Raw genomic sequence first — 13,589 nt, forward strand, 5'->3', positions numbered from 1 at the left:
AATCAATCAGTTGATCAAGAAAATTAATTCCTGTAGTCCAATCCATAGCCACCTTCCACTCCCATCCAATCCCCATTATGGCATCTAGCATAGCCAAAATGTGGGTTTGGGATGTAAAACCCTATGAACCAATCAGTAGTAAAGTTTTGGTAGGTTGGTTGGATTATTTATTTATTTATTAGGCTTTTTTAAACCACTATAATTCTTAAGCACCCACTTTCCTGGGAACTAAACTTGTTAGTTACACTTTCTACTGCACACATGTCAAAGAATCCTCAGCCCTCTCATTTGCTCTTGCAGGTGTAACCTGCCTTTCCAGGACACGAGGCACCTGTTGAATCCCTGGAATGAGAACCGGAAAGTGCAGGTCAGCCGAGACGGCCAGGTGAGCACATCATATAAAGTGAAAGTAACATGTGACGAACATCCAGAGTAGTTGGCTGCGGATGTGGTAGCATGAGCACACTTAAACAGCAGGGATACTGCATACAATTTTTCTACACATATAAGCTATTCGAGGGGCACTGAAAAAGAAAAAAAAAATGTATTGAAATCCAAAGAAACAAAGTGGACCAAAGGATAGCTGATGTAAAAAATTTTCGGGGGTGCGTAATCTCTAGTTACGGAGACGCATCTATACAAGAGGTTGACAAAGCATTCGCTTCCCGCTGCCGTAGCTTTTCATTATAGCCCACTGATGACCCACTGATGACCCACTGTGGACGACAATGTCGGCCACGGAGATGTGGCTGACAGTGGCCGACTGACTTGAAAGCGTGGCTGGCTTCACTTCGTACCACCAATGTGAAGATATCATTCATACGGCATGAAACCGTATCTTTCATTGCTGACTCTCAAATTCAGCCAAACAGTGTTCCTTTTTTCTTGCATTCAAATTTGCCTTTTCCGATTGCCTGATAATTTGGAAAGTTTTGTGGCCCCTTCCATGTAAGAAAAATCGATGAGTGCCTGTACTTATTTGCATAAAAGGTCAAATTTTAATATAACGAAATTTCTATACTAAAGAAATTGCCGGTCTTACTCACTTTAGTATACAGTCGCCGACCATTTATTTGGCCCTCACGGGGACTGCAGAAGTGTCCGAAAAAGCAGATTAAGAAAAAAAAAAAAAAGAAATCCTTTATTTTCACGCACTTATTCGGGCTCGGCAGTAGGCTTGAAGAAATCGTGAATGCGCCGTTGCACGCTGTTCCGTTTATGTGCAATCAGATAAGCCTGAATCTCGGAGAGGGTCGTACGGTCACTATAGGCGGCTGAAAGCTCAGTCACTGCTTGTACACGCTCCGCATACGACGGCAGCGTAGCACATGGTGCATCATATTCCGACTCAGAGTGATCGTCTTGCGGCACAGCAGAAACCTGACGAATGATCTCGCCGTCGTCGAGTTCTGCGCATGTCAGTACAGCAGTATCAGCACCTGTGAAGCTGTCAAATGAGACGGTGTCCGAAATCGCAATGCAACCACTGTGCAGGTCTCGGCAGAACATTTTCAGCTTCAGTAGGGAGCACATCGGAAGGCGACAAATTCTAGGCCTCGCGGCACCCGCTTGCTGGCATTCCCCAGCGCAGTCTGCGTGGGCACTGTCGAAGCCATTAGAAACTCGACGCGATGTTTCCGTATGCCGCGTTGCATCACCGCAACCTCGACACAGCACACAAAGCAAACATCACCACGCCGTCACACCAACACCAGTTGCACAAACGAAAAACATGGCCTACTCGCAGCGTCGTGCACGAAGCAAGAAACAAATCAGCTGCTGGATTGTCTTGACATGGCTTACTAGCTGAGACCAAAACTGCTGTAGCTACGAACCAGGCAGAAACGATGACAATGAGCGGGGATTTGCAGTAGCGCCTCTTCGTTGGGCAGCAAGAAGGCTCCGTTCGAAACAAAAATGGCGTTCAGCAAGTCGAACCATGCACCTGTCAGAGTCTGTGCTTGGTGCTCTCGATCAAGTTGGCTCAAGGAGTGTCCGAAAAATCAGACGAGAGGTTGCAAGGTGTCCAAACTTTCGGCACTTATACATTATGGTTTATGGGGCGAATGGCGGTGCCGCGAAGCCGACCGAATAATCGAGCATGTCCAAATTTTTGGAGTCCGAAAAATCAGTCGGCGACCGTATTGAGCTTTAACTGTGTAACGAGTATTAGATGCAAAGGTATTTTGTGTCAGATGAAACGTTGTTGTTACATGGTTTGACTTGCAATAATACTTCTACTACAGTTGACGACTGATAATTCAGGCTGCATGGGGACTGTAACAAAGTCCGAAATATCGACTGTCCGAAAAAATTAATGTATCCAAAAAAATATTACAGGGAAACCTCGTTAAACCGTAGTTGGCCGGAGCTCGGGAAAGGTACGTACTAAACGGTAGTACTGTTTAACCAAATAGCATGAGATCACCCACTTACCTGTCGAAAACGGAACTCAGAGAAAGTGCGATGAAAGGGGAAAAAACATGCAGTATTTATTCACTTCGCGCGACAAAAGCGTTATTTTCATTTGATGCCGCGGCGGCCTAGCACGCCGACAACAGCAGCCTCAAACTTACTGAAGCTGCGTGCCAGCTTTTCAGCCAGCCCCCTCTTCTCGGCAAACACTCACATGGCAGATTCCATGTTGGCGTTACGTATTCACCGTGCACGTGCGCAGTAGTGCTGCAGAAGTTCCGGGGGCGCCTTTTTCATTATGGGTGCCGGAGTTTGGAATAATTTTCATTTGGAATAGAGTTACGATATCGCGCCCTGTTGTCGTCGCGACAATTGCATTCATGAGGCTGACGCAACGCGCAGCTTATGCCACTGTCGGGCCTGAATCGCCCGTGCTATCGCTTTCCGTGTCGTCCTCGTCACTGTCACTAGTCGACACTTTGGCAACAACAGAGGCAACGATGGCGAAAAGTCGAACCTCGTAGCCGACATATCTTCGCGGTCGCAGCAGCGCTGCCGAGCAACTTCTTTGCATTCCAAATGCCACACACTGTAGTCAACAGCAGATCCCTGTTGCGTGTCAGCGCCAACTTCTTCGTGTCGCGTTCGATAGCACGGACGATGTCTAATTTTTCTTCTATGCTGAGCACCCGGCGTCTTTTTTATCCAAGCTTCGGAACGACGCAAGTCCTCGCTTGCACGACGCCATAACGCTCTCTGGCACCGCATCGAAATGATGTTGATGTTGATGTGGCTTCACGCGCAAACGCACAGGGCGCTTGGAGGCCGTTGCTCCGATCTCTGAGGCGTGTTGTTCTGCCGGGCCGCCCGATGGAGACGGCGCAGCGCCGTGTTTGCGCGACGAAAAGTTCAAACGCTACGTTTTAACCGATGTGTACGCAGTAAGCTGGTACGGTTTATGCGGATACGAAACACATTATGTTCAATGGCCGCTGAGTTGGGGATTTGACTTTACTACTTTTAAAACGAAACTACTGTTTAAGCGGGTACTGTATTACAGGTTTTACAGGTTTTACTGTATTTTAATTACATTTTAAGGCCCCTGTGCAAAGAAAGAGTGGTCAATTCATTGCTGCACGCACTTCCACTTACGTGCAACCAAGTCCACCTGTATTTCTGCCAGTTTTGTGTTGTCTTTGTATGCCAATGCAAGGACTGCGAAGGCTCAAGTCAGATCTGCATGTGAAGGTTCCAGAGCACATAGCACATCATCATCATCTGAGTTAGAATCGCTTTTTGACGGTGGGAGAATTTGCTCAATTGTTCAGTCATTGTTCAGTTCGGGGCACGACAACACCGTACTGTTGACACTTGTAATGTCTTCAAATGTAACGGTGGCAGGAATCGGCACACTGCAGCCTAGCAGGTCGTCAATGATGTCCTCATTTGAGCTAGTTGTGCGGCAGTTCAGGCTCTTCTGTTGCAGAGTCAGCCTCATTCAGACTGCGAGGTCATTATTGGTGCCATTTGATGCGCACTGTCAATAACTTCATCAGAAAGGCTAATTTGGGCCAGCAGAGTGCTGTCTGAAACGTAAACTAAACAAACAAGCACAGAATGGCAGAACGCTGTCCAAAGGGCAAATTTATCAAACAAGAGCGAGCCATGCATGGTGGTGCCATAATAGGATACAATGATCGCGATGTTGATGCAACCTGACAATCCAGCCAAAGCCTCTAAGATTTGCATTTGTAGTTAAATCTCCTAGGCGCAGTGCTGCGACCAAGGCTAGGCCTTGGGGATCACTGTCTAGCATGCAATCTCTGAGGCCATATTTGATGTCTTGTCAAGGTTGCCAGAGGAGATAATGGCGGTAGAGTCTGCATACACTACAGGCCACAGACGGAGTCTAGATAATCAAATGTAGAGCTGGCGGCTGTCTGAAATATCTGTCATCTTTACACATTAAGTCTATGGGCACATTCACACCGGCGACTTGAGGAGGTCGCGCGACCATTTGCGACTCGCAATCAAAAAGCGACCGAAGGCGACTGATGTTCACACCGGCAAGCCCGGCTGAGCGCGACCCGCAAGTCGCAATCCCGGAGATTATCGTTCTCAGCGAGAACTCTTGGAATCTACGCGGAATTTGAACGCGACGCCAAAGGAGGCCGGATGTAGACACACGAAAGATCACTTCCGGTGCACCGCTGATTGGTTTATCAGTTTTGCGACCACGGTCGCGCGACCGAAAAATCGCGCAGAGAGCGACTGGCCCAAAATGGTCGCTTTTCAAGAAAGGCGACCGTTTGCGACCATTTGCAACTGGTCGCTTTGCGACCAACTTGGTCGCGCGACCACTGTCAGTCGCCGGTGTGAATGTGCCCTATGGGTCCATTGACGGTCCCACAAAGCTGTCCAAATTACCGAGCAACTCCGGATTATCGGGATCTGATTTATTGGTTGGCAACTGTACTAATAATAATACGTGCTACTACTACTTGTATTTTTTGTTCTTCCTTTGGGTAGAAGGTGACTGGCTGTTACAATTTTGACTTGTGCATTTTTATGCAGGAACTTGAGCCCAGTGTTGGCGAGGCCCTGTGCCATCTTTGGGATGGCCGTCCTGATGCTGCTGCCATCCAGTCCGTTAGGCGTTGACAGGACGTTGTGTTTCTGATTTGGCTCCCAGTAGCCACCACTGAGAAGTCGGGGACACACTGGTTGTGGGATATACCACATGGTCCATGCTGGCAAAAAGAACACAAAATTGTGTTGGTTGTTTTGGACGCTCTGCCCCCCAAGTACTATCGTGCCCTTTTTTTGTGTGTTTGTGGTGCATTGAGTCTCAAGCTCATCTTGCACATACCTGTGCAAAGCATCAACATTTGCTGCTTCACTTTTTTTTTAAATTTCGTTTGTTTTACATTTTAATCATTGAAACAAGATGCTACAAGTTCATAGCATCAAGCAGCTATTACAGGTACAGTGTGCTACATTTATGTCGTCACATGGTGCGAGTTCTCGCATGACAAATAACTTGTTAAGGCAGTTTTGTTAGCCCAGATAGGCCAGCGTAACTATTAAGTTCTTGAAAATTTGAGAATGTTTGTGCCAATTATGGGAAAAAAACGTATGTTGCTTTAACAAACTTTTATGCTTGGACACTTGTGCACTGTGGATAGATGCAAAGAATGATTTGCCCACCCTAGATTTCTGGGCTTTAAAGCTCACAATATAGGGCAGGAGAGGTACTTCATTTTCTTTGGGCTAAAATAGAAAATTCTCAGCTTCTGATTCTGTCTGTTTTAACTCGAGAGCAAAAGTACTTGCAATGTCCCCAATATCAACTTCAGGGGTAGCAGTTGCATGGCAGCAATTCCTGTGTACGAAGATTAGATTAGCTATCTTGGAACTCCCTACTTCAGATTGAATCAGCGGCTTTTTGCACACTTGCTGAACGATTTAGCTTCTGCACAAATGTACTACCTAGGGTGTCTAGATATCAGGTCTAGGAGAGGCAGTACAAGTGGCAGCTTGTAATAGTGACTCTCTCTTGCTGAGATTAAGTTCTTAACTTGGCACATTGCTGTGGTCACTACAGTGTTTTACATTAGCCATCTGCAAGATGCACTTCACAGCTTGCCAACAAAAAACTGTGATTTCAGACAGGTTGGGCAGGAAAAGAACTACTGTGCGTTTACCTTTCTGCAGTGCCCTCGAAACATTTGAACTGCGCTTTTATGTTGTTGCTGTGCCTTTTTCTACTTTTGTGCCTCGTATTACTGTGCATTTCGTTAATGAAATTGTAAGCAAAATGCAAGGAAGACTGCAGTGTGCAGAATTTGCGAGACTCTCAAATCTTCCAATGCTGCCAAAACCATGAAGACAGTGCCATCTGGGTGATAGGCCCTGAAGGCCAACTGCTTATTATCTTTTAATGAAGCACATAGGTCTGTCAAGAAGCAACCTGTAGAAATAGTGGTAGTGCAGGTTGTCAAGATGAGCTTTTACTCTCGCGGTACTTTGTGACGGGGCCTGAGTAGTCTTTGCCCTTCTTTGTTCGATCATGACATCCTGTGTCATGTTTTCTTCAGCATGCAGAGCTATCGTTTATGAAATTTTCTGTGGCAGCAAGCTCGTCAGCATATATATTGCAATGCAGTACACTTACAGGGTTTTCGTAAAAGTATTGTGTAACATCATTCAGTGCTTGAATTGTTGACAAAAGTTGTGCATTGCCAACTAGACCTTGTCATGCGTTCGCAGGTGGTGCAGGTACCACAAGAAGCATTAACAGATGTTTTAATGTGCATTCTCCCAGCTCATTTTTGATGTGGTCACTCGGTAAGGAATTTAAATATTTTGTAGGCTTACATGTACATCCCAAGCTGCCTGCTTCGACATTTTGAGTCATTACAAGTAAAGACACTCCTCAGAGAAGTCTCATGTTAAGGTAGCGTTGTGAGACTATCTTTCTACTCTCTTGTTTCATTTGTTTGTGTAACCTCTGTTGTGATGCATGATATATTAGGATCACAGGGCACAGTGATGGAGAATAGCCATAGGCATTACAAGAGTGTGTGAATGTGAAGGTTGCTAGATGTATTTGTAGCAAAAGCTTCAGAACGTCCAATTAACCTTTGCTCTGTATGTGAGACTGTGAATGCCCATAGAAGCCTAGATACCTATTATTAAGGTTCGCCCAGTGGCAGTATCAAATGGCTTTACACCCATATTGGTTGCACACACTTTGTCGGGAACACTTGCAACAGATAGCACATCATAAAAATCCCCAGACTATAGCTTCTCAGCGTGCCCACGCCACACAGCGTCTTGTCTCTCTGTATAGAGGTCACATGTACAGAACTTTTGAACTCATTTGTTGACACATTTTCACTGTCATGTTGGTGACGACACTGCGATTTCTTATGGCAGCTGAGAACCCTGCACAAGGCAGTCGTGCTGTGCCATTCTAGTCCCTACATTTGAAAGAGACCGTTGACATGCACCTGAAAGTTGCACAAAGCTACAAAGAAAGTTTATACCAGTTTCTGATAAAGAATGCCTCGAACGCTTTAGGTTTGAGCTATTTTCAGATGGATGCCAACATTCATGAAACCACCTTCTTGTAAATTTCCACAGAACTTGTTTGCTTAGTCCCTGCATCTGTGATCAAGTGATCTGCACTTGCGCTGCTTTTTTTTTTTCTTGCACTGCCAAGTGGTTTATTTCCCAGTGCTTTTGTTTTCACGTTTACTGTTCTTTAGTGAATTGTTGTTAGACTGCAATGGAATCTCATTGAACATTCCGTTGTACTTGGTGTTCAAATGTTGCCTGATCATTAAATATGTTTTTTGTCAAGTCAGGAGTATTGTGTATATGTACATTTAGAGTATCGGTGTCTGTTTGTGGAGCAAAGGTTACATTTCTTTTACTCGACATGACCATACAGCTCTACAGTTATCGAAACAGAGACTAGAAGTAACACCAGCGGACACAAAAAGTCTGGCCATTCAGACAAACGTAAATGTTTTGTTGTGTTGTGCCATGAAAAAAAAAGAAGCCTCACATGGACGCTTGAAGGTGCCCTAAAAGGTACCTGTATGGCTTCGGTGCTTTAACATTCACATCAATTGTGGAAATGATTGCTAACTGGCAGGTCCCACAGACTTTCACACTAAACCACAGTACTTCCCTCGCGTGTTTGACCACAAGCTGTAACACATGAGCAGTCACTTCAAAGCGTCTTTGAGATCTTCATTGCGTGCCAGCTTGTGCATGATGCGTCGTGACAACGGCTTCATGTATAGTCCATTCTGAATGAGAAACTCCTTGCTCTCGTGTTTCACAGCACCATGTTCCAACTGGTAACGGCACAAGGTTTGCAGCGGTCTTGTCAGCACCTACGTGGCAGAAAATGGCAAATAAATTAGCACCTTGTCATCGCCATCAGCACTTTTTCGCAATGCTACACATATTTCGAGGAGTAGCTTGGTGCACAGCGATGGGCAATTGAGTGTGCAGTGCTCAGAAATTCAAACTCGATACTGAGAGTACATTGCCGCTGGCACTTTTCATGCCACCGGTGGTCACTGGGAACACCAAGCTGGTGCATCATGCTGCACAATGAAAGTTAAAGACTCTGTGAGGCATTATGACTGCACTTCATCCCTCAGCAATCACCCAGCGCTCATCGGTTGTGCGAAAAGTGCTGGCCACTGCACAGTCCAATCTTCGGCTTTGAAATCGCTCAGCGCTGTACATGGCCCCAAGTACAGAGCAGGTCAGAAAGCGTGCTGTTTGAGTGTGCTCACTATAGTGTAAAAGGCATGCGTCTCAATTTTGTTATGCCAAAGAAACAAGTGTACAAGCACCATTGTTGTGCTGTTCATGCGCCAGCTGAGTTACCATGCTGCCCAAGTGTTTTATTGTACATCTTCGCAGGAACAACGCATGCAAAGAGGAATTATTTGAATTAGTAGCCAATCAACCATTATTACTAGCCTGTTGACAGTCTATCTATAGAAAACATGAAACATCTAGCTCCAACATGTTAGCGCTGTATTGCCAACATTTTCAATATCAGCATACTTGCGCAGCTGACCAGCTTGCAAATGCTGGAAAGCTTGTTCATGTAGACGCAGATGCCCATGAGCCTAGCTCGGTATTGGTTCAGGCATAGAGATAGCTCTCCATAGTGACTGATTCATGTGTATGCTCTAGTCACCTAATACTTTTTCCTATTCGCCCGTAACTCCTTGTTGGATAAAAGTTTGACAGACACTGTTATGCTTTACTTTGCAATCTATGGAAGTAAGGCAAAGTGAGGCAGTGAATTGTGGGCATAATATGTGCACTTACAACCAAACCTGCTGGTGCGAGTTTTCTTGAAAGACAACATTGGTAAATGTTCTCAATAATTTTTCAAAGCAGCACATAGCAATGAAGTCGGAAGTGTCAATGCATTCACCCATTGTATGTAACCGGGTGCACAGAGCTAACTTTAGTTCGAAACACACAGCTTGTATGACAGCTGAAGGCTTCTGCACTCCTAACATCCATATTTATGCAAACACTGCCCTGTGTGCTCAAATGAGTGGACAATTTATGAAGCTTGTATGCGCATATGAGGTTAAATTCCTGGCATTCTAAATCGCATTTTTTAAAATTTACTGTTGATAGCATTGTCTACATGTCTTGCTTTTATACATTCACTCTATTTTAATTTTAATAATGGGGTTTTACGTGCCAAAACCACTTTCTGATTATGAGGCACGCCGTAGTGGAGGACTCCGGAAATTTCGACCACCTGGGGTTCTTTAACGTGCACCTAAATCTAAGTACACGGGCGTTTTCGCATTTCGCCCCCATCGAAATGCGGCCGCCGTGGCCGGGATTAGATCCCACGACCTCGTGCTCAGCAGCCCAACACCATACACTCTATTTTAAATGGTAATGCCAGCAATGGTCACTTGATTTCTTAAGAAACTTGCCTCTTGTAGATGTGGCTTCTCCTCGAGAGCTGCCAAGGCATAGGCCACCGTCTCTACTGTTGAAAGGCATTCACTTGTTGGCTGAGTTCGTATCACATAGCGACTTGCCTGGGAAGCATTTATCTGCACCTGGAAAGACAGTAAATGAATACGAGTAAGCACACTGCCAAGAGAAGTGCTCATTGCACATACACCCAAACATGTTTGAAGGACCATTCCTCTCATGTTCAAGTTATCATTAAAAGGACCTTCGATTTTCGTTTGCATTTGTTTAATAAATATGGGCTGATGTATGGCACTTAAATTACAGCACAGGAAATTTAAGCAACAATGTCATTGTGTTCTATGGCATCGTATCATAGGGCAGTGCAGGTAGTGGAGACACAGTGAACAAGTTAATTTTAGCAAACTCGTTTTCGGATGGTCAACAGTAAAGTAAGGTTGCTACAAGTGCCGGTGAATGGAGCAATCCACTCTTTCTTTGTACAGCCAGTTAAATATCTAACTAGGCTGGATAAGTGCCTAGTTTTCTGTCCACCAGTGCCTAACGATGACAAGAATTTGCGAGACGGTCCTTGTAAAGCGTGCGATTGAACAAAAGCTTAACATCTACTGTCTCACAAATTCTGTCCATCATAAAACACTGACAGACGAAAAACTTGGTGCTTGTGCAGCCTAGCTAAATATCTGGCCAGCTGTACGTGTTATGTATATACATTCCAAGCAATCAACGATCACTTTGCAGTAGTATTCAGTGCTTGAATAAGGAATGTCGCTAAAGCCAATGTTTCCATAACTCCCCTAGTTGAAATGTTGATTTCAGCGTATTCCTTGTTCGATCACTGTTGATCACTCCAAGCCTCCATCCTTCAGTGAACTTTATGGTATTATGGAATTCATAAGCCAGTAATGTATCTGCAACGACTCTGCAAGCGAAAGGCACAATTTCGAACAACACAGTTGGCACGTAGAAAGCACACAACGGCAAGTGCAAGTGCCCGACACCTTCAGTGTCTGATCAAGGACTCTATGGAGCAGCTCAGTTAGTGCGCTGCAATGGCTTCGCTGCTGGTTACTATGAGATAAAAGTGTGCCACACAAGTCAGCAGGATTTCAGCAAGTGCTATTATAATGTGTGACACTTCCGCAATGTATGATTTTGCTACTCCAATGTAGAGTAAAAAAACTGACGCTCTTCTGGTTGACCTATCTGTCCTCTCCTAGGTTTCTCTCCACAGCATACCGAACTTTGGTCTATCCCACAAATACTTTCTGCAGTGAAAAACATACCTGCTGCAGTGAGTGCAGCTGTGGGCTGTTGAAGAAGAGTGAACGAGCTTGTGACCAGGTGCCGTCCAAAACTACAATATTGTATCCTTGCCCTCGCTGCTGAACAGTGGCTAATGATTGTACGTCCTTGGCCTCAGGCCCAGGATACAGGAGGATGGTGTCCGCTGATGAAGGATCAAGGACACTTTCCAGCAGCCCATAGCGCTCCCTCGAGAACCTACGACCTCGGAGAATTATGCATCTCTCGCTGGAGAGTGCCGCCTCAAGCATAGGAGCTGTGGACAGGTTCCGTTTCACCTAAGGAGAAGAAAAGTGCATCACTTGCTGAGGAAAGTAGTGGAAACAGAAAATTCCGCGCGGCAGAAATCGCAAAGAAAGAAAAAATTAAGCCAACGTGTTTGCCCCGCGAGCGAAAGTTTCAGTGGATATACTTCGTAAGTCCACTGCACTCCACCTATGAATTCCAGGCCCAATAACGAAGTCGCAAGTATACTCAATATTTCCGGAACTTGCGTGCTTTTAATGAATGCTTATGAGTAAAGGTTCATCCTCCGTCAACTGCTCGCCCGACTATCTGTTTCTCTCTTTAGACTGGCCGGAATGGTAAAAATGGACAGCGTACTTTCCTTTACACATTCGCCCGTGTGTATAGGACTACTGCCGAGGATTCAAGCTGGGGAACATTTAGCTACCGGTTACGTCAAGGTGCCGCGCTGCCTTTTAATGCAAGTATGCGTAATAGCTGCTCTTTTTTTATAATTATTTATTTATTTATTTACCGCAGGCGTGTTGTTCCTACTTGCCCGCACCTCCTCAAGGCATCAATGAACGGGAAGGCGCACAAATTAACCGCAAATGCGCTGTTAGCTCCGAGTTTGTAACTCCAAAATGTGTCCTTGCGGCGTTTGGACCGCCGCTTTATATAAATAGCATGTTCATAACTTAGCATCTGCGCACCTATGTTGAATGTAAACGCAAGTCCCGGTGCATGCCTTTATAAAGCGAATAGCTTTATTTGCCTATTTCGCTCGTTTTTGCTTTTTGTCAATGGTCGGACTCTGCAAGGAAAACGGTGGTCCCTCGCTCGTTCGTTCGTTAACAATAATCGTCGACGGTTTTCTGCGCAATCCCCCCCAACCTCCACCTTTCTTTTTACAATAATTTCGATTTTGCGACCTTCATAATCTGGATTTAAACCAGTGATGGTGGGATAAGAACGTGCCAGCTGTACCTCTCCGGGATGTTGGAGAATGTAAACCTTGCTGGAGATGGCAACTGGGGTCGCCGGCAAAGAGCAACACCAGCAAACTGAAGGCGGCCGCCTGAAACGGTTTTATGAATAGAAAAACAGAATTTGAACGCAAAGGCGACTCTTCACAGCAGTAGCACAATCAGGCGGCGTCAGGTCCGAACCCACCTGCACTTGTTGCATAAATCTCTCTTGGGTGGAGGATCGGCCAAGATTTGGCCGAAATGGCTGAACACCTCAGTTTCGTCCTCACTCGTTGCCATTGACTGACAGTTAAAATGCAGTAAGCAGCAAAGGCACACTATTCATGAGAGAAACGCTATATAGCCCGCGTTTCCCAAGACCGCATCACATACACAAAAAACTATGCATGAAGAACTATCACGGAGCGCTACCTGTGCGCCGCCATCTTGCTACGTTTTGTTATGCTTGTTGTGTCGGTGTTTTTGAAGTTCGCGCTACTTTTCAACTGCTAAGCGATCAACTTTATTCACTTTTTAATAATCATACAAATGTACAGTTACGTCATTCTTTATGCTTGCTCTTGTATTCAATGCAACAAATTGCAAACAATTACTATCCGAAATCTGGCTTCTGGATTTTGCTGTTTAGCTTTGGCAACGGCTTGGGGGCCCGCCGCTCAAACCGTTCCCCGATGTGTTTGCTGCTAAGTAGCTCGCTTTTTTTGCTTGTTACCGAAAAGCAGTGCGGTAGCTCTTTGCGTAATGGTAGTCCAGTGCGCCAAAACGGTGAGTTGGGACAGGTAGCTGCCGAGTTGCATGACAGGGTAGCGCAGCAAGTCTTTGTGAGCGAGTTTCTTTCGCGCGAAGCCTAAAGACTTGACACACGCACCGTGACAGCAATCAGACGCCAACATCGGGGAGCTCAAATCCAGCGCGGACAAGACGCCTGCGCCAGGTCTGGTGAGTTCTGTTCTGCATTTCTCTCGTGCAACCGGTGCAACATTTCTTTTCTTTATCGCGCTGCGCTTTGATTAACGCCACCTGCAGCGCGCGCTGCGCGCATCGCGTGTTTTCGCTAGTTTACTCCGTTACATGAACTTCATTCCGCAATGCTTGCACTATGTTTGTCCGTTGCTGAAATTCCTTCACGGCTATTTGGAGGGAAGCATTCTTATC

At 45.5% G+C, this 13,589-nt stretch overlaps 2 protein-coding genes across 2 annotated transcripts in view; one reads left to right on the forward strand and one right to left on the reverse strand.

Annotated features, from left to right (window-relative positions):
- Nucleotides 1-7,779, forward strand: part of LOC142571854 (3'-5' RNA helicase YTHDC2-like) — a 98,993-nt gene extending 91,214 nt beyond the window's left edge. The window contains exons 27-28 of the mRNA XM_075680522.1: nucleotides 301-385; nucleotides 4,990-7,779. Of these exons, the coding sequence (XP_075536637.1) occupies nucleotides 301-385; nucleotides 4,990-5,076 (172 nt within the window). The 3' untranslated portion in view covers nucleotides 5,077-7,779. The remainder of the gene's footprint in view (nucleotides 1-300; nucleotides 386-4,989) is intronic.
- A 142-nt stretch (nucleotides 7,780-7,921) lies between these two features.
- Dtwd2 (DTW domain containing 2) lies at nucleotides 7,922-12,885 on the reverse strand. The gene is made up of 5 exons (XM_075680533.1): nucleotides 12,619-12,885; nucleotides 12,433-12,523; nucleotides 11,202-11,498; nucleotides 9,912-10,040; nucleotides 7,922-8,321 (listed from the first exon to the last, which is right to left on the reverse strand). The coding sequence occupies exons 1-5, from the start codon at nucleotides 12,711-12,713 to the stop codon at nucleotides 8,151-8,153; spliced, it is 783 nt and encodes a 260-aa protein (XP_075536648.1). The 5' UTR covers nucleotides 12,714-12,885; the 3' UTR covers nucleotides 7,922-8,150.
- Between the last annotated feature and the right edge of the window lie 704 nt (nucleotides 12,886-13,589).

This window comes from Dermacentor variabilis, chromosome 2 (genome assembly GCF_050947875.1).
Source record: "Dermacentor variabilis isolate Ectoservices chromosome 2, ASM5094787v1, whole genome shotgun sequence".
Classification (NCBI taxonomy): domain Eukaryota; kingdom Metazoa; phylum Arthropoda; class Arachnida; order Ixodida; family Ixodidae; genus Dermacentor; species Dermacentor variabilis.